At 41.7% G+C, this 21,246-nt stretch overlaps 2 protein-coding genes across 4 annotated transcripts in view; both read left to right on the forward strand.

Moving 5' to 3' along the window:
• wdhd1 (WD repeat and HMG-box DNA binding protein 1) overlaps positions 1-4,973 on the forward strand; it is a 41,250-nt gene extending 36,277 nt beyond the window's left edge. For all 3 annotated transcript variants that reach the window (XM_075472308.1, XM_075472299.1, XM_075472316.1), the window contains exon 26: positions 4,688-4,973. In XM_075472308.1, coding sequence (XP_075328423.1) covers positions 4,688-4,873 — 186 coding nt within the window. In that variant the 3' untranslated portion in view covers positions 4,874-4,973. The remainder of the gene's footprint in view (positions 1-4,687) is intronic.
• Positions 4,974-6,859: 1,886 nt separating this feature from the next.
• Positions 6,860-21,246, forward strand: part of gch1 (GTP cyclohydrolase 1) — a 39,752-nt gene continuing 25,365 nt past the window's right edge. The window contains exons 1-2 of the mRNA XM_075472328.1: positions 6,860-7,332; positions 18,368-18,477. Of these exons, the coding sequence (XP_075328443.1) occupies positions 6,954-7,332; positions 18,368-18,477 (489 nt within the window). The 5' untranslated portion in view covers positions 6,860-6,953. The remainder of the gene's footprint in view (positions 7,333-18,367; positions 18,478-21,246) is intronic.

Consider the following 21,246-nt stretch of genomic DNA (forward strand, 5'->3'; position numbering starts at 1 on the left):
TTTTGGAAAAGTCTGTTGCTGTCTGCTGCGGAACCGGAAAAGAAAGTAATCGGCGGATCCACCAAACATGGAGAAGGGTACGGAACTTTTACTCGGCCATTTTCATTTTAAAGTTCTTCCAGACGGCAGTCGACAGAACCAAAGTCATCTGTAAACACTGCCAAGTTGAATTGTCTTCTCAGCGTAGTAGTTCCAGTCTAAAATATCACTTAAAGGCAAAACACACAACTGATAGCAGCAAGTCATTCAAGGAAACAGACAGTGGAGCGAGGCTTCTACATAAAAACTACAGAAAGATGCTGATGTTAAAAGTGTGTTTGCACAACAAATGTTATGGCACTTTCATTCATATGGCAGCACATTTAAAATAAAACTAAATGCTAAAAGCTATACACTACTTTTGGATTCATTTTTGGATTTTGCGTACAAATGCGATTAATCAGGGAAATCATGTGATTAATTAGATTAAACATTTTAATCGTTGCCCAGCCCTAATTAAAAACATTCAAAATGCGTTCAGTTTTGCCTCAGCAGTGATGGTTTTCTACAGGAATCATGGCGCTGATTTGACCGCTTGATGGTTACAGGTGTTTCTTTTCTCAGCGGCCAACAAAACCCTTCGGTTTCCCGTTCTTCAAACCAATTTCTCTCCTGCGTTTCATCTCCACACACAGTGTCACCTGTGGTCAGTCGATGGGTGAATAAATGAGGGCAGCTGTGTCGGTAATGGCACACCTCGTGCTTTCATTCACAGCAGTGCTTATGTGGTCGCCTGGTCCTGACCCTGAATACATCAAGTAGAAAGCTGGATGACAATAAACAGAAAAGAGGAAATGGATGTGCTCTGAGGGGAGGAGGATGGGCGAGGGACGGCTGTTGCTAGGAAACCCGAGTTAAGTGTGTTTTGGTAGTGAGGGCACAAAGCATTGATCTTATGATAATACTGAGTGACGGCGAGCGGGGAGACAGTTTTCACACCAGAGGACTTGTAAAGAATGAAATAAATCTTCTTGTTTTCTATAAACGAAGAAGAACCGGACTTTATTATTATTATTATTATTATTATTATTCAGATAAAAGCCTCAAAGTTCACTCGTAGCTCCGCTGTGGCTGAAGTAAAGACCAAAGAAAGGTGCAGTCGGGTTGTTTTCTGCTCATTTTTAGAAGGAAAAAGTTCTGACATTTGTCGCTAACACCTTTCATTGGTTGAATGTTTCCTCAGACCCCCACAGAGCAGGATGCAAAGGATCACCGATAAAGAGAAAATGATGAGAGATGCACGGTTCTTGATCAATAGTGATTATTTCTGTTAAATCCTCTCTTCCTGCTTCTATGAAGATCCGTTTCAATGAATCACAGATTTGTTGCTCTGCCATGTAAGATATATCTGTAACGCAGTGAATGCACCGTCCGTTTTTTTTTTTTCTCTGGTCAGTAAACCCACCGTCGGTGCGGTGATGCCACACATGAACACACAGCTGAGTGTATTTAAAAGTGTTCTGAATGGTTTACTGGAATGAATCGAGCAAAAAAGGCTGGGAGTCGGGTTCTGGAACAACCCCGAGTTGTTATTTAGTGGATCTTTGGGCTTTTAAACACTAAACCAACATTGAGCACCAGCAGTCAGTGGGGTCACATGGCACTGAAAGGATTGGATTATTGGCTAAATTACAATCAGACTGAGTTATTAAGTTCATGTAGACACCTTAATCTGACAAGAAATTGGATCGGATTAAGACCCTGAGATAACTGGGTTGAAAGTCAAACTAAACCTGCTTGTAGACGCTGAAGCTCGTGGTGAATCAGACTTTGCGTTCTGCTCATGCTCCAGATGTTTTCCCGGGGTCGTGACCCGGAAGTCAAAGGAGACGATATTCCTGTTGTTGTCGCCGTCAGAAAGAAACAAGCAACGCGATGGAGAATGCTCCGTTGGGCATCGAGTTTGTGCAACAAGCAGCTCATCACAGACCAAATGTAGAGGGACGTAGCTTCATCTGGCTCTGCGTTCTCCATCTTTCTCCAATGCCTGAGTTTGTTGTTGTTGTTGGTGGGGAAGAGGTCAACAGGAAGTGGCTCTATTAGCAACAGCTGGAATGGGTACAGCGCCACCTATCATACCGGGGTATGACACGCTTTGATTCGATTCATTCACCGCCATATATCCAAGGAGAATTACCCTTTTCTCAAATAAGGAATGTAACCCAACTGTAGCTATAATGGAACTAATCTCATCATGTAGACCAGGGGTGTCAAACTGGTCCATGAAAGGGCCGTGTGGCTGCAGGTTTTTGTTCCAACCCTGCGACAGCACAGCTGACTTGTTTCCTTCAATCAACTGAACTGGTTAAGACCTTCAGTGCAGACAGTTCAGTTGATTGAATGAAACAAGTCAGCTGTGCTGTCGCAGGGTTGTAACAAAAACCTGCAGCCACACGGCCCTTTCATGGACCAGTTTGACACCCCTGATGTAGACCCACTGAGTGACGGCAGGAGCTCCTGCTGTGGCTACTCACATTACAAAAAAAAAAGGCTTTTGACCAACTAAAATGTACAATCTCCACCTGCGAGGGAGTCTCGTTTGATCAATTAAAGAACAAACGTGGTCCATCAGAGCCGGCAATGCGTTACACATCGTCGCCCATTCTCCAGATGTTCCAGGCGTTAGCTTCTTTGTGTATTTGGATCTAAAGGATCTTTACACACAGCCACTGCAAAACTTCTTGTGAGCTTCTAGGACTTTTAAACTCCTGCAAAGTGAGGACTCGGTTCAGATTTTTATTTGTCACACATGCATAGTGACACAGGTGCAACACACACGGTGAAGTGTATCCTGATCAACGCCGCAGGCCGACTCTGCCAAGGTGAACGTTTTAAGTTGGAGAAACAGTTCAAAACCACCTTTTGCAATGGACTCTGAGGCAAAGCTTAAAGGACCAACAACAGCACCGATGCAACAAAGAGCAGCCGACGCATCAGATTTACCCACAAATCTTTCTGATATTGCCCCAAAGTGGTCGCAGGATGCTATAACATAACCACAAAAACCGTGTATAAAGCACAACAGGGCGGCTTTCTTCAGAAGATGGCGTTCCCGTCCCAACTTTCTCTGAACAATTAATGGTGGAAAAACTCAAAACAGCTGGCCAGTAACTAAAGGAATCGTTTGTTTTCTATAACGGATATAACGGAACATTTTGTCATGTCTGTGGGTTTTTTGCCACGTTTTTAGTATCTGTTTAAGTTCTTAGTTTTTACCATGTCTTAGTGTTGTTAAGTTTTAGGTTCAGGTCTTGTATTTAGTTTTGCTTTGCCACCTTTTTCCTCAGTCTTTCTCCTGCCCTGCCACCAGCTTCACTTCCCTCACCTGTGTTTTCCCCATCAGCTGCACTCATTCACCAATCACCCTCCTCAGTATTTAGTCTCCCGGTTGGTCCATGCTCATATCCAGATCCTCACTTGTTACTCGTGTCCCGTCACAACTAAGTTAACTAACTTTTCTAGTATTCCAAGCCATATTCATGTTTTGTTTTTGTCACAGTTTAGTTTTTGGAATCCGGCTCAGCTGCGCTTTTTGTTGAAACCTTTTGAAAATAAACCAAGTTTTGTTTTTTGAAAGAATCTGCATCCTTCCTCGCACACACCCTACCTGACACCTTTAAGATGGCGTTCCCGTCCCAACTTTCTCTATAAACAACTAATGGTGGAAAAACTCAAAACAGCTGGCCAGGAACTAAAGCAATCGTTTGTTTTATATAACGGATTCCTTTTATGTGAGAAGCCAAACTCTGGATGATAAATGCAGAACTGTGGAGTAATTTCCTGTCTGTTACCTTATCGATTCATTGCTCATGAATACAGCAGGTGGTGGATTTGGTTTGTTGTCGGCACGTCGTATATTTTTTTATATCGGTGTTTTAGAAGGTCTGCTCTGCAGTCGCAGCGTTGCTGGACAACCTGGAGACAGCCTGCAGGCACCCGATTGGCCGGAAATGTGGCCGCTGCGAGTTGCTTTACTCCCTGAAAATATCAAATCAGATTTATTTGTAGCACATTTCATGTACAAAACAATTCAAAGTGCTTCACATAAAATAAAAGCATGGCAGCAGGGAGTGGAAGAAGCATTAAAAATATATAAAAGAATATAAAGAGAAACAAATAAAATCATTTAAATTCGTTTAAAAACAAGCAACAGTCCAGATAAATAAAATGTATCTATTTATGTAAAAATACAGTGAAATGGCTGTTAAAAACCAGCTCGTCCCGTATCTGCTCGGGGATGGCGGTGTCTGCTAATATGCGTTGGGTTAATGGTGGTGCTTCATCAGGCGCTGGAGGTGAAGTGCGTGTGTTTATTTTTTTGCGTTTGTGTGTCACCAGGCCTGATGATTCATCCCAGCTCTATTACGTTCAGGAAAGCGCTTCCTTTTGTCTCAGCTGGAGGAGAAAGAGGAGGGGGGAAAAAAACACAAAAACACGAGCAGGAAAAGAGCCAGCAGGCCAAAGAGATGCAGCCTGTCAATAGTGATTATACTTGACAGGATGCAATTTCAAACTGCATGCTTGAGTGTCCATGTGTGCGGTTAGTCATCGTCATGTAGGTGTTTGGAGCCCGGATAGACCGAGGATGAACAATGCCGTTTTTGTTTTAAATTAACGTGTGCGTTTAACGTCTTTCTCCGTGTTTCAGACGTGGACAGAAAGAGTGAAAGGACCGGCTGGAGAGGCAGAGCTGAAGAAGAGGAAAAGGGCAGAAGGAGGAGGAGGAGGAGGCGCAGAGGAGGAAACTGCAGAAGCTGATGAAAATAGTGCCAAGAAGAAGAAGTCTCTGGATCCTTCCTCCAAGCTTTCAGCGTTTGCGTTCAACAAAAACTGAGCCGTCGCTGAAAGTTGGGTTTGATGCGTGTTTGGCCTCCTGGTTTGTTGATGAAATACTGTTAATAATGTTTGTTTTTAACCTTTATAACTATTTTGTATTTTACCAGTTTAATAAATCTAAATGTTTAAAAGACACATTTCAGTCTGAGGTTTAGTTATTGATTATTTTCATTTTATTTTAGTTCCTTAGAGCAGCGAAAAGGAAAAGTTGAAGGTCCACAGTGAGAAAATATCACTAAAAACGTGTCACAACATCGGAAAACTTCCTGTTTTCAAAACAAAAGCACCAATTGTACGGTAATGGCTTTCCCTATGATAAAAGGCAACGGGTATTTTATTTTGTGAAAACAACAGGAAGTGCGTTGCTCACTGCAGCTAGCTTTAGTAGCGCTGAATTCGTGGGAACAAAATAGTAAACAGCCGGTATTTTGTCAGATTTTCAACACGTTGGGGATCTAAACGACTACTTTCTCACCTGAAAATGTTTCAAATGTTGCTAAAGTTTACAGAGTTTAGAACTTAAGGGAAATAAGCTTCAGACCGGCTGATTTCGTCTCGGGCAGGAGCGAAATGCATCGTGGGTAAACGCTCTGCATACTGTCTGATCGATCAGTATGTAGTATGCTGCTTCGAACACAGCCAATGACTGCAAGCTGCCCAGGTCCTGTGGCTGCAGAACCAGCCCAGATCATCAGCCCTCCACCACCGTGCTTGACAGCTGGTGTGAGGTGTTTGTGCTGATATGCTGTGTTTGGTTTCCTCCAAACGTGCTGCTGTGCATTATGAGCAAACATCTCCACTTTGGTCTGCTCTGTCCAAAGGACATTGTTCCAGAAGTCTTGTGGTTTGTTCAGATGCAGCTTTGCAAACCTAAGCTGTGCTGCCATGTTCTTTTTAGAGAGAAGAGGCTTTCTCCTGCAGCCCTTCCACACAAGCCATACCTGTTCAGTCTGTTTCTAACTGTGCTGTCATGACCTTTAACCTTTAACATGCTAACTGAGGCCTGCAGAGTCTGAGATGGAGCTCTTGGGTTTCTGACCTCGGGGTGATCTTGCTGGGACGTTGTTATGGTAAATTTGATGTCTGCTAACCACTTGTCTTTTAAATGACACCTTGTTGTAAACCCAATGTCTGCAGACCATGTGTCTGTTGATTAACACAGAGACAATAATCATTTAAATGACCATTGTTACCAGATTCTGCATTTCCCCAAAGTGCGAGACCGTGTTTTTCCATGACAACGTCCACTCCTGGGAGGATTGACAGCTGTCCTGAATGTTTGTAGAACGATGGACTGCAGATAGTTTGGAAATGGCCTTATAACCCTTCCCAGACTGATGGGCAGCAACAGTTGCTTCTCTGAGATAATTTCTGATGTCTTTCCTCCTTGGCATCGTGTTAACACACACCTGAATGCTGCAGAACTTCTGCTTTTATAGAGGTGCTCACACTTTCTGATGATCAATTAAAGGTGGACTGCTTTTCCATTTTGTCCTTTTTTACAAATAAAGTAATGACGTAGCATCAGGCCTTTCATATGCATGTATATAGTCACGTGTATAATACTCCGTTTGCGTGTCAAAAGCAGATCTAAAACAGAAATAAATTCATCCTGCAAACGCAGAAGGAAACTATAAGTACATCAGTGCTAAGAATTGAAGAGTTCCCGTGCAGAAATTGCTGAGAAGAAAGCAAAATCAACCACAAAAACAAGTTTTCAAGAGATATTAAAGGACCAATATGTTAAAATAAAGACCCTGTTCAACAGGTCCGTGGCTTCATAATCTACTCGCAGTGCTTGAGTATCCTGAATGTACTTATTTACCTTCTGTAACCTGAAATTGATGGATTCCCTGCAGCTGTTCATGAGTCAAACGAAGTTGTCCCCGCCCCCGCAGTCCTATCAGCCAATAGGAGCCGTCTCCGGATTATCCTGCTGTTATAAAGCCAAGGGATGCTGAGGCTGCGGGAAGAGTGCCCACTTTTAATTATAAAAAACACACAAAATTACCAGCGGGGTTGGCCAAACTGATCCAACAAGTGCGGAACTCTGCAGGAAAAGGACAAGTAAAGAGGTGATGGAGCACGCTAAACAGACAAAGTACGGCTCAAGTGAGAGGAAAGACGCCGGGGACAGCGGCTCCGTCCTCAACGGACACTTTGACGGGATGGTGAAGCGGCCGGCCGCCGGAACCGGGCGGAGCGCCGCTCCCCAGGCGCCGGCCGCGGAGCCCGGCTCGCACCGATCCGCCGCCTCGGTGATGGAGAGCTGGAAGGAGGATCGCACCAGGAGCGTGGAGGACAACGAGATGAGCCTGCCGTCCCTGGCCGCTGCCTACACCACCATCCTGCGGGGGCTCGGGGAGGACCCGCAGCGGCAGGGACTCCTCAAAACCCCCTGGAGAGCCGCCACCGCCATGCAGTTCTTCACCAAGGGCTACCAGGAGAAAATTATCGGTGAGTTTTTAAATCCACAAAGCCGCTCAGAGGCGGCTGGGATTTGTCAACAGGTGGCCGGTGTGACAGGGCAGAGAGGACACCTCCAGAACTCACAGTTATGAGCTCAGATGCTCCTTTTTCAGTCAAATGGGAGCTGAGATTAAAGACTTTTTGGTGAAGGGTGCATTTACCACAGACTTAAAGAACTAAATGCTGCTTAAACTTAGATTTTAATGCTTTCCTGTGGAAATTCTTGTACTTTTGACTCCACTATATTCCCTCTAAAGCAGTATGAGGTCTGTAAATATCAAAGATTATCATAATCACGCTCTTATCTTTTAGTAATTAGTAGTATGAAAACTGTGGGGGAGCGTTCTGCATAATTACAGTTTATATTTGCCATGTTTTTCTGAAAGAAGCTTTATTTACTTTCCCATTCTTATGATTTTCTTATTGAGCCGGTTATAAAACTCAAGCCGGAGCTCCACGTTGTAGCTGCTGCTTGTTGCAAACTAAGTTTAGGATTTCCTCGGCTAAAGATCTGTTAATTATTCTTCCAGATGCAGCCAGGGGTTGAGCTTTATATCTGTTTTAACTGGCACAGGAGAGCCTTTTCTCCCAAATCAAACATATTGTGTAACACAGATTTCTGTGCCATGGATTTGCTGCCCTTCATGCTCAAACCAGGGCTTCCAGCAGCGTCCAAATACCAGAAGCTTTAAAGTATTTCTTCTGCACGGGAGATTCCCCGTCTCTGTTTCTCTGCGTTTAAGCAGCAGTGTGAGACGTACTTAAGGTTTTAACTTGAATAAAAGTATTTACACAGTAAGACGTGTGCAGATACTTCACTGGCAGGTCTGAAAGTCAGAAATTTCTGTTTAATTAGGTAATGCCAACAAATAAAGATTGCCCAGCACCCTCCCATCAGTATTTTCTGAATTATCGCTTACAAAGTAATAAGATTTGAACAGGGATTCATGCAACTGTGGAGCTAATCTCTTTTTTTTTTTGTAACTTTATTTATAGGTTTTCACAATTATACAAGCAACCCAAATCCCACCCACCTAGGTGTACACATAATACATACAGTACTCAGTTTAGAATACAATAATAATAATACCAAAATGATAATGAATAGATAAACAAAAAACAAACAAATAAACAAAACAAAATGACAAATGTATAGCATGAAGAAAAAAGAAATGGCAGTAATAACAATAATAATAATAGAAAATAAATAAATAAAAACAATAACATCAATAACAAAAAAGGAGGTCTGCTACCTTGAGGAGTATCTCAACATTTAAACACATTATGTGGATTTATTTCTGAGTGTCATCTTGTAAACAGTGCAACTGTGCCGCACCCAGTGCCCTGAAGTATCCACCAGTGATGCTTAAGAGAAAGAAAGACTGTCAGCAAAATCTAGGAAAGGACTCCATGTTTTGTGAAACCTGTTAGGAGACCTACCCCTTGAGTATCTACCGTGGAGCTAATCTCAACAATATTGCATCATGTATTCTGCGCTGGAGGACAAGTACAATCATTTCTTCAGAACAGTTGTGCAGAAGAAGTAGAAAGTTGCATAAAATGGAGGTATTTAAGTCCATTAAATGCTCTGAGACACAGACGCAAGAGTTTCCTGCCAAATTAAAAATCTGCATTTGCTCGATTCGAGCCTCGTGTTTCTCCCAAAGATAAAGAAAAACGTCTCCTTTTATGATGTCTAAGTGATCAGAAGTGCGATTGATGGCTGGACACAGGAAGGGAGTCGCTGTGGGCTTTGGGACAAACTGAGCATATTTATCAGAAAGTTTTCTCTCCTATTTTTTTTGTAACTTTTGAGATTTTGCTTGAGCGCTTTATCACGAGCAGCCACCACACAAAGAAAGAGATCCTTTCCTCTGCAATGCTTTAACATTTCATGTGGTGTGGTCTGATAAAGCCTTCAAAGCTGGAGATTCCTGCCCAACATTTAAAGCTGGAGACGTGTGTTTGAACCGGCTGATGTGCAGAGTCAGATCCGCATGGGGCGGCCTCTCCGTGCTTATGGCTTGTTGGAGTGGCTGGAGTCGGGGATCTGCCCCTTCCAGAGCTCCATCTGGAGGCAGTTTGGCAATCACAGGGGTTGTTGTGTGTTATGAAGCTGTAAAGAAAGGAATGCAGTGGAGCAGGAGAAGAGGTGGTTCATGTTCCTGCTGATCCTCTGAGCTCTGGACTGGACGGTGCAGATACTGACGGTGTATATGTGCAATGTCATTCAGGCGAGGTGGTGCGCCGTGCGCCTGCTGATTGGCTGTTCCAGCTGCCTCCCCTTTGACGTGCTTGAAAGCAGAGAACAACCAAAAACACATGTACGACTGAGGGCTGACGCTTTTTGTGGAGAGTTACAGCAGTTTTCAGAAAAAAATGTCACTGTTTGGTCAGCGTGTGCACGTGTTTGTGAGCGTGGAGTCCACGGGTTCAGCTTTCATCACAAAGCCTCTTTTTGTTGAGCTAGAGACGGGAAAAGTTATGTGGAGATTAAACTGATGTGAAACGCTACAGGAGCCCTGATACGTACAGATGTTTCTTTGTTTAGTGTACATGTTTGGATTTTAATGTCTCTACGGGGCTGCAGGGGAATGATATGGTCAACAGGTCTGTGAATTGTAGTCGCTATTAAATATTTGTTAGATAGTTAAGGCAAGGCAGGTTTATCTGTACAGCACAATTCAACAACAAGGCGATTCAAAGTGCTTTACAGATACATTAAAACAGTAGAAATAAAAAGCATGATTTAAATTTTAAACAAAAAAGAAAGGAATAAGAACAATAGATAAAATCAGGAGTTAAAATGTGATTAAGTTTTGAAACTCAAGCTTCAGATTTGGAGCTTTATTCAGCTGAAAACAGGTGTGTCTTCAACCTGGACTTAAACACACTGAGTGTTTCAGCTGATCTGAGGCTTTCTGGGAGTTTGTTCCAGACATGTGGAGCATAGAAGCTGAATGCAGCTTCTCCATGTCTGGTTCTGACTCTGGGAACTGATAGAAGACCGGATCCAGATGAGCTGAGGGGTCTGGAAGGTTCATACTGGGTCAGGAGGTCCCTGATGCATTCTGGTCCTGGACCATTCACCACCAGTTAAAGCAATACTATGTAACATTTCTACCTTAAAATAACAGCTTGAAAAAAATTGTGCGGCTAGAATGAGTTTTAATATTACGATTGGCCTGTCTCCTATGCCCTTCGGGGGTCTGAGTTGGAAAAACTGCGCTATGTAACTTTGCTGGACCGGCCCGGGAGCTGAGCGGAAGTACTTCGACTTGCTTTCTGGCACAGCTACCGCAAAAACAAATAGACCCCTCTCACGCTCCCAGGTATAAGGCTAAGCTAGCGCAACATTGTCAGTACGATCATCATGGCAGAGTCACCTAAGAAACAGAAGAAGACGTTGACTGATGAAGCAAGGAAGAGAAAGAGAGAGGCCGACAAAGCAAGAGACCGGACTAGAGTTGCTCTCGGAACAGCCTGTAGGGGGAGCTCCATAATGGGCTTTTTGAGAAGTTACATCGTATTGCTTTAAGAAAAAAAGGGCCAAACAATCCCTCAGAACAAAAGCTGCATTTAGCTTTGTTTGCTTGACAAATAGCATAAAAAAAGGAAGAAAAAGATTGATTGAAGTTGAAGTTAAACCTGCTTTGAAGCTGGGACCTCAGGAATTGTCTCCTCCGGCTTTCAAAAGGATTGACCGTGAGATCCAACAATGCTGTGCAATATATCCACCGAGTTTAAGGGAGCAAACCATTCAAGTGGAAGTGCTGTGTTTTCTCTCTTTTTGGCTAAAATGTCACGGTTTGCATGTTTGTGATCCAACCTGCTGCAAACAAAAGGTGGAAACGTGAGGACTGGGAGTGGAGAGTCTGCTTTCATGGGTTTTTTGATCATGCAGGACATAATGACTTTAGTTAGGGCAGAGAATGAGCAACGTCTAATCTAGTATGCATCCGGGAACTTCTCGCTTACTAACTCAAAAAGTTAGTAGGAGTAGTAGGAGAAGTATGCGGTTTCGAACACAGCCACAGTCTCTGAATATCTGGGTCGTTAAACGCACTGCGTATAATCTCACCACCATTCACACACTTCCTTCCTGCTTAAGAGACATTTAGATCCCTTTAAAACTATTTTACAATACGGCTAAATCAAACCTGAAAACTTTAAAGATTGATTTTAAGTTTCAGTTTAGTCACAACCTGGATTTCAGTTAAGTTTAGCAGCAACCTGATTTATTTAGTCCACTTTTTCCAGTCTGAAACTAATTTGAAAAGATAGTGAACCTGCCAAATTTAGCCATTTAATGACCTTATTTTATTTAAAAAATGTTCCCTGTTGTCAGCATTGGCTAAATATTAAGTTTTACTAATATATTCTCACCGTTTAAAGGAATCATGCAGTTTCATGCTAACACATTAGCTAGCATACGTATCAAACAGCTGCTTCGGTTGACAGATGATCACCAGCTGTTAGGATTGTTGCCTAACAACATTAAAGCCCTTTGTAGCCTCTAAACAAAACAGGCAGCAGCAAACAGAGGGAAGTCCTCAGATTCAGATTGTTACACCGGAGATGAGCAAGCAAGTTGGACAAACATAAATAAATAAATTTACTTTGCAGACATCATGAGGCCGAGATATGTCATGTTTAGCCTCAACAGCCTTGCTTTATGATTGATATACATCCATGTTTGCATTTCACGCATGTACGGCCTTAAAGACCACATCTTTTGCAGGAATGTCCGCGTATTTTTTCAGCAAGACAACGCAAAACCACATTCTGCAAGCATGATAAAGGCATGTCTGGACTGACCTGCCTGCAGTCCTCAGCTGCCCTCGTGTTGGAGGACTTAGAAACACAAATTGGGACGATGACCGTACCGTTGGACACTTTTGGACGTGTTTGAAGGAAGAGTGAGAGAAAATAACGGATGAAATTCTTCATCGCTTTGTTTTCTCAATGCCAGGAGTACTTTTAAGTGTTGTGAGAGGACATGGTTACATCGGAAAGGTGTAAAAGCCTTTTTTTGATTTAGAGTTGTGTTATTCAAACAACTAGATGTGTTTGACTTGTTCATGGCAAGATGTACAATTGGGATTTATGAGCTCCTGTCCATGGATATAGCAGAAGCAAAAGTAAAGATCCCTCAGAAAGACTTCCAGTACACCCATTCATCAAGGTACTGGCCTGTTAGATTCATCTTTGGATTTAGATTTTTTAAGACTGAGTCATCAGAAGGCCGTAGTTATTTTGTTACAATCGGCAGCTATGAATCTGAGCGAGTGGCCATGACTTGTGGAGTCCCCCAGGGGTCAATTCTTGGACCTCTTCTGTTTAACTTGTATATGGTCCCTTTGGGTCAGATATTGTAGAACTTTAACATCAGTTATCACAGTTATGCAGACGATACACAACTTTATGTGTCTCTGTCACCATGGCGACTGCAGCCCAGCAGACGTACTGTGTCAGTGTCTGGAGGAAGTAAACACCTGGATGAGAGAGAATTTTCTACAATTAAATGAAGACAAAACTGAGATAATTCTGTTTGGTAGCAAAGAGAAGAGGGTCAGCGTTGGTAAATATCTTGAGACTCGGGACCTTACAATCACTGACCAAGTTGGTAACCTCGGAGTGTTGATAGACTCAGATCTGACTTTCAGCAGCCACATCAAAGCTGTCACCAAGGCAGCTTTTTACCATCTCAGAAACATCAACAGAATTAAAGGTTTCCTCTCCCAAAAAGACCAGGAGAAACTCATCCATGCATTCATCTCCAGCAGACTCCATCACTGTAACGCTCTTTTAACTGGACTTCCCAAAAAGAGCATTAAACATCTGCAGCTCATCCAGAACGCTGCTGCTGGAGTTTTAACCCGGACTAAGAGATCTGAACACATCACAGCAGCTTTAAAGTCTTTACTCTGGCTTCCAGTCAGTCACAGAATAGATTTTAAAAGCCTGCTGATGGTTTACAATCTGTGATCTGTTCAGAGAATATAAACCCAGCAGAGCTCTAAGATCCAAGGACTCAGGTCAGCTGGTCCAGTCCAGAGTCCAGACTAAACATGGAGAAGCAGCATTTAGCTGTTATGCTGCAAACAAGTGGAACAAACTGCCAGTGGAGATTAAACTTTCACCAAATGGAGACATTTTTAAATCCAGGTTAAAAACATTTCTGTTCTCATGTGTCTATGCATGAAATCTGCACGATATCTTTGAATTTATCTGGACTGTTGCTTGTTTTTAATCATTTTAATTGTTTCTCTTAATGCTCTTTTATGTATTTTTACATATTTATGTATTTTTAATGCTTCTTCCACTCCCCGCTGCAATGCTTTTATTTTATGTAAAGCACTTTGAACTGTTCTGAACATGAAATGTGCTATATAAATAAACTTGACTTGACTTAAAACCTTTGCATGGTGCTTTATGAACGGGACGGAGCAGAAAATGTGCTGCTGCAGTGTTTGTTTGCTCACTGTTTCCTGCTCCATTCAGAACGTGTCAACATGTGGCCTCAGTATTTAATCGTGAGCGCTGATGTTGACTGTCATTACCGGACGACCGGCCCGTTTTTCTGTCACCCAAGCCGACCGTCAGGCTCACCAGTTGTTCTTTATCTAATTAACCATGATTTGACGTTATTTTTCCTCTCGGTGTGTGCTCGTTTGTGTGTGTGAGACGCAGTTTTCACTGTTACTGATGGTTTAATAAGCTCTCTGAAGAGGGTGGCAGGATTTTACTGCTCTGTACCGTCCTTAAAGGATAATTCTGCAGGTAATATTTACAACCACTCGCATCCTATTCAGACACCTGGGTCCTTCATTCATGCCACCAGCACATAATCTGCACTCTCACTGAGCTGATGGTTGATATCTGGGGACTTTTCAAAAGCAAAGGTTGGAGAAGTGATGCAGTTTGAGTCTAAGAAGTTGAGTTGCTTGTGCTGTGGATAAAATCCTATGAAGTCGTCTGCTTCATCAGAAATCACTCAGACGAAAGAGGAGCAGCAAAACCTGCCTGAAGGGAAACCTGTTGTCAGACTTCCCAAGGTGCGGTTTAAAAAGGTCAAAATGTAAACACATGCCAGCTTCATTCATCTCCAGCTTTGATAGAATACTGATGAATAACTCGGTTTGTTTCAGTCGGATTCTTCTGGTGCCGTACTAACATGGTGATAACAATCTTATCAGCAGCCACTGAGCTCTGCTTGAGGTGTCACTCAGTGGGTCTACACGATGAGATTAATTAGATTTCTAGCTATAGTTGGATTATGCTCCTTATTCGAGCACAAAGGTAATTCTCCTTGGATATCTGGCGGTGAATGAATGGAATCAGAGGCACAAAGCGTATCATACCCCGAGTATGATAGGTGGCGCTGTACCCATTTCAACTGTTGCTAATAGAGCCACTTCCTGTTGACCTCTTCAACACCAACAACAACACATCGTCAAAATAAAAGCTTTTAAAAAAAACAGATTATATTAAAACATACATTGCAAAATGTTTGAATGCATTGTTGATAAATAAGCTGAGTAATAGTTAATTAGACTCATTATTTGCAAAATAAGTTTTGCAATATGTAGGCCTATTGACTTATTGATTAACAATGTGAAAGAAAGTGTAACTTTTCTAAGCCGTGGTTTTATTTGGCATTAAAATGTTCTTAATTGTTCTTCACTATGGGAAGTTTTTTATGCCAAATAGAATTGTGTGAGGTCACAAATGTTGGAACTAATATATGAATTTAAAAAAAGCTTAAACAGGCTTTTATCTGACATTATTAATGTTATTATTCTTATTTTGTGATTTCAGCTGTTTCCATTTAAGATGATTCTGTATCATTTTAACATGATAGTAGCCTGACATGAATAATAACAATAGCCTACACTGAATGGGCTAAAATTAAGCTAATTAATTAAGCTGTATACAGTAGGTATATTTAGTGTAATTTACATGGAAAATCTCCGACCTCAGGCCCTCTCAAAGAGCCATGCAGGGCGAGCCGGCCCTCCTTAGGAAAAGTTAGGGGACCGCTGGTTCAGGGTATCAACACAGGAATGGCTGTGCCAGTCAGTGGGTCCATCTCTGGGGACAGATTAAAGTATCTCAACAACTTTCTGATCAAATTTAGAGAGATTTTGCAGAGCCATTCATTATCCTCTGAGGATGAATCTTGCAGACTTTGCAGAGCCCCCGACATGTGCTGTAGCACCACCAGCAGGTCAAAGTAGTCACACATTTAATCTTCTGTCTCTGAATCTTTTTTGGCTTTCATGGCACCATCAACTAATCTAAACTAGTGCCGGTAGCTGATTCTTATCAGGAGATAAAGTGGTGGAAAAATCTAGGAAATTGTTTACAGTTTTGTAGACATTTTCTCTCTTATTGTTGAAAAATTCTCACTCCAAGCTGAGGTCACAAGTTGGCAGCCTTGTGTTTTCTTTGTGTGCATAAACCAACCCATTAATATTAGAGTGATGTCTGATAATGGGGCAGCTGTGGACCTTACGAGCCTCGCGTGGATGTTGATTCAGGCGAAAAGCAGGCAGGAGGATGGCAAAACTGCTGCGAACAATAAAAAAATCCAGATAATAATTACAGAAACGTGAGCAGAGGCTGTAAAGATGGATTAGGAATCCATAACAGACTGAAAAGCCCAAAACCGAGACACAAGGTGACACTAAATCAAGGAAACGTAACACATAGAACCCACAAAACCCCACATATTATGACACAAATATAAAACCTATAGACTGTGACAGTTTTGGAATTTTAAAGTTAATAAATGTGGACGCAATAATCAGAAATAAATGTAAAAATGACTCAACAAAAAATTAATTCAGGTAATGATTGATGCAACTTTAGTTAAATTTGTTTAAGTTCCAATGTCGTTTTCAATTTGAATAATTAATTTGATCATTTTTTATTAATTTATTCATGTATTTCTTCTTTCATCCCTGCATTTATGTTCATTATTTTTGTATCGTCCCTTACTTTGTCTCCCTAAACTTTTTTTATTCATGCTTTATTGTAATTTCACCTTTTCCTGCATGTATTTCTGCTTCATTTTGCAGACGAGGGGGCCAGTCTTTCGTCTCCTACTATGTTTCCTTCAAAGGTTTTAGAGGCTAATGTTAAGAACTGTTGCTTATATGGGCAAAGTATAACTTGTGCATGTTTTTATATCAAAGTGCATTCAATGACAAAGAGAATTTGGATTTAAGTTGAAGAAAAATACCAACAAGAAGTCAGATTTCTTAGTCGGGATATAAATCATTATTTTTTTTGTAGATATAACTGCTGTGTATGAGAAATTCCCTTAATAGCATGAGGAAAATATCTTTTCCGACGTTGAACTTGTATCTTCTGGTTTGATTTAATTAGCTGATTCAGGATATTGAAACATTTATTTCACACCAAAAGTTTGCTCCTCATTAGTGAGTGCTTGCACATTATCATTATATGAGTGGCGTAAACTGACCGGGTGGAAATCTGTTCAAATTCTATAAATGAAACACGAGATCTTAATTTAATCTGTTTTCCAAGTGAATTTGTGTGAAGTATGCACTGTCCTCATGAAGATGCGTAAATCAACCTGCGTCATCATCAAATGAGCAAAGAATTGCCCAAAATAAAGCGTTAATCTTCTCAGTTTGGACCGAACACAGATTAGCTGTTTACACGCAGTCATACAGCAAGCAGCAGAAACTGCAGCAGCAGGTCAGGTTGCTCCGTTTGTCCGACCTCCCGGTTCCCTCTTCCTCCAGCAGATAGCCAGTCAGGAAATTAAAAAGAGAGAGCGGGAGCCGCCTGCGTCGCCACAAACAGATAAAGCGGTTTATTGAACCCCGGCGACCAAAAAAAAAAGCAATAAAGCAACAGCGCGAAGGAGGAAGCAGAGCTATAATTAGACAGACGATGTTTGTCAGAGAGAAACACAGAAGTCCTCCATAAAGAGCGCAAAGGTGGAGGTGGAGATGATCTGCTCCTGCACGCGCGCCTGTTTGGTTTCCGTCCGTCCTGCTGCGTAAACACAAAGATGTTTCCACAAAAAGAATACAAGTCATGTCTCTGAGATGAGATAAAGTTAGAAACCTGAACGTGTATTCAAACATCACTGAAAATATAATGATTTAAAAGCGCAAATCTGTTTAAGATGTAAATGTATTTTATTACTTATTATTATTTATTACTTATATTATTATTATTATTATTATTATTATTATTATTCTCTTATTATTTATTATTATACAGCCCTTTACAAACAATCGTTACGGTGTTCCAAAGTGCTTTACAGCAGGTAATAAGTAAAGAGAAGAATAAGTTAAAACAAATAAAAACAATAAAAGAACAGTGAAAGCAATAAAATACAACAAAATGGAATAAGATGAAATAAGATAAAAGTGTCATCATACTACTGGGTATTAAAAGCCATCCTAAATAAGTAGGTTTTTAACCTAGACCTGAAGCGGCCCAGGTCAGAAATAAGACGCAGCTCGACGGGGGGCTTATTCCAGAGCCTGGGGGCAGCTTTGGGAAAAGGCTCGCTCACCCCAGGGTTTGTATTCTGACCTGGGCACTTCCAGCAGAAACTGATCTGCTGACCTCAGAGCTCTACCAGGACTGTTAAAAGCTCAGATAAATACGATGGGGCGAGGCCGTTAAGAGCTTTAAAAACAAACATTAAAAGTGTAAAATCAGTTCTATAAAGGACAGGAAGCCAATGGAGGGAGTTCAGAACAGGAGTGATGTGCACACGTCTGTTGGTGTTGGTTAAAAGACGGGCAGCAGCGTTCTGCACCAGCTGAAGGCGGCTGAGAGAAGACTGGGAGACACCCACATGAAGCGCATCGCAATAGTCTGACCTTGAACTTATTAGGGCATGGATGGCTTTCTCAAGGTCATGACGACTTAAAAACATTTTAACTTTGGCCGGGAGACGTAACCTGGCGTCTCTGAGATAAGCGTATAAATGTGTAAATTCGGGTTTTCTCTCTCTGTTTGCCCTTCACAGACGTGATGAATGACGCCATCTTCGACGAAGACCACGATGAGATGGTGATCGTCAAAGACATCGACATGTTCTCCATGTGTGAACACCACCTGGTGCCCATCTTTGGCAGGGTGAGAGGACCGCACGCACCGTGAAAACAAACGGCAGCAACACTGAAACACTTTGCTAGACGACATTCACGTGGATCACGCTGACATGTGGCGCCCCCATAAACATTGCTGCATGGTAAGCAACACCTCGTACACATGAAGCCAGGCCAGAACTCAGGCTGCTGACCGAGCCGGATCCAAACATCTGCAGAATGCATCTGAACAAGCGCCTCCACAGAAGCCCCACTTTGGTGGAATGAGGTACACAAAGTTAGGCAGGAGGTTATAATACAGAGGTTCATTGGGGGGGTTTCTACCCTTATTGGAGATAAATCAGACAGTAACCCAAAGTCTTTGCTTCCCAGGTGGATTATTTAAAGCTAAATGAGTCCACACACAAATGAATGAGCCACGGAAAGGTTAAATCAGACAAAAAGAGGGTTAATTTTTATCAAAACCAAGTATTAGAATGAAAACCGGACTTTTTAATGTAATCTAAATGCATGTATGCGGTTTAAAATGTATTATTATTATGATTTGACTCCACAGACATGAGGTGCTCTCAGACCGAACAGTTCTGAGGCTCGCTGGGGGTTAACACTTTATAGTGCAAGTTACCAAGTTTGTTTACTTGTGCACACTTTGAAAAATGCCATGGCGTTAGAATAACGTCATGTGACTTTCTCCAGCCAATCAGCAAGGATCAGACTTCACAGCAGGCGACGTCACAAGCTCTGACCGATCGGGAATGAGTAGAAAAGGGTTGAAACTTTAAGTTTCAGTGAGTGCACTTTGATCAGTGAAAGACAACATCCCTCTAAAGGATTTTTTTTTTTCTGGTTGCATCTGCAGCTTATAGGCACGCTGATGTGATGTCAGAGCCGGTTGACACCACAGGAACCTTTTGAAAAGTTCCTATAACCATAAAAGGAACTTAACGTAGTTCATGGAGCTGCTTTAATCGTCCTTTTTATCTTCTGCTTCAGAAGAGGACAGCAACACCTGAAAAAAAAAAGGTCACTAATTCAGACAACAGTCCTAAAAGTTTGGCTCTAAAAATATAACAGAACAGAAGAACTGACTGACACTGAAGGCTCATCAAATCTATATATGCAACGGAGGAATTTGGCTGGACGTTACGTCACTTCATTCCTCTGCTGTGCGGAAGCACAATAAAAGCTCTTGGAGGTATTTTGTTCTGAAAGGGGGAGTTCGTTTTTTTTTTTAAACCTGGACCTTATTTCTGGTATAAAATACGTTCATCTTCTCACCGATAACAGATAATATAATCTCGTTATATCCATATAACGAGAGAGAACAGGGCAGAGACAACACAGCCTCTGAATAAGGCATTATCTGTCCATCCACACGTAGCCGGTATCTGCTAAAACGAATATATTTTTCTACGTTTGGACCTGTCATCTACATGAAAACGCATCATAAACGAATATTTTCAAAAATTCCTGACAAAGTGAAAATTTTTAAAAACTCTGTTTATGCAGCTGCGTGTAGACAGAGATAACCGGAGTTTTGCGTTTTCGAACATCACAATATGCGCCAAAACAACAACAAATCTGCTTTAAAGTCTAAAGTGCGACCTTTGTTTACTGAAGAAGCATGGATGCCTTGAGAACTGTGGTGGTTATTATTGTGCAGGCGCTGTTTACTGCCTTGATTTTACACGCCCAAGTCGTACTCCCAGAGGAATGGCGTGACAATTTCCGCATGTCCCGGTGTCCTCACTCCTGTCGCTGTCGGAATTATTACGTCCTCATATCGAGGGGCAGTCCACTGTCATGCGATCACCTGTCAGTGTGCTCAAAAAAGTTGCGTGCACACTTTATTATTTAGCCGATGAGGGCAGATTACGCAAAACAGCAAATGCATTTGGGTTGTCAAGACAGGTGAAAACGCAGATGTTCGGTTATGTGTGGAAGGTGTTTTTTTCGAAAACGAGGTAATGTGGATACAGATTATTTTATAAACGGAGGGGGGGAAATATTCGGTTTTAAAAATACCCGGCTACGCGTGTACAAAGCCTGAATTTCACCAATACTTTAAGACCAATGAATGTGTAACTATTGCACTGTTAGCTCAGAGCTGCCGTGTTGTAGTTATCCGGGGCTTTTTACACTGGGATGATGTCATCGACTCGCGCCGCTGCAGCACAGCTCATTCACTCCGTGCTCTGTGACGGTCGGCTAACGTCACACGGACTTTGCTGCTGATAGTTTTGTGCAATGTGGCAATTTGGAAATATTCAATAACGAACCATGTTAGCAGCAGCAGTAGCAAATTCCGTGTAAAGATGCTGCAGCGGTGCAGTGGTGTCAAAAGTACACACATTTGTTACTTAACTAGAAGTATAGATACTGCAGTTTAAAAACACTTTGGTAAAAGTTGAAGTATCAACTTGACCTCTTTACTCAAGTAAAAGTGAAAAAGTATGTGCTCCAAAACCTACTTAAAGTATAAAGTAACCTTTAAATTATTATTATTTTTTTTTTAAAACAAAAAAACACACACAAAAAGGTAGATGCCACTATATGAATTGCAAGCTTAATTTGAAAACTGATTAGTTCCACATGTGGCCCAAGACAACAATCATAAAACCATTACTGTCAAAGACAAAGTCACTCAAGGAGCATGTTCTTTCTCAAACTTTATTGGAATTCAATTACATGTGAGGTAGTATTCAAGAGGTAGGTCGTGAGGTATTCATGTTCGTCCCATCAAAAAAAAGTCTTACTGCCTGAAAAAAAATCAAAGAAAAATAGATATACACACGCA

The sequence above is a fragment of the Odontesthes bonariensis genome, chromosome 1 (genome assembly GCF_027942865.1).
Source record: "Odontesthes bonariensis isolate fOdoBon6 chromosome 1, fOdoBon6.hap1, whole genome shotgun sequence".
In the NCBI taxonomy this organism is placed as follows: Eukaryota; Metazoa; Chordata; class Actinopteri; order Atheriniformes; family Atherinopsidae; genus Odontesthes; species Odontesthes bonariensis.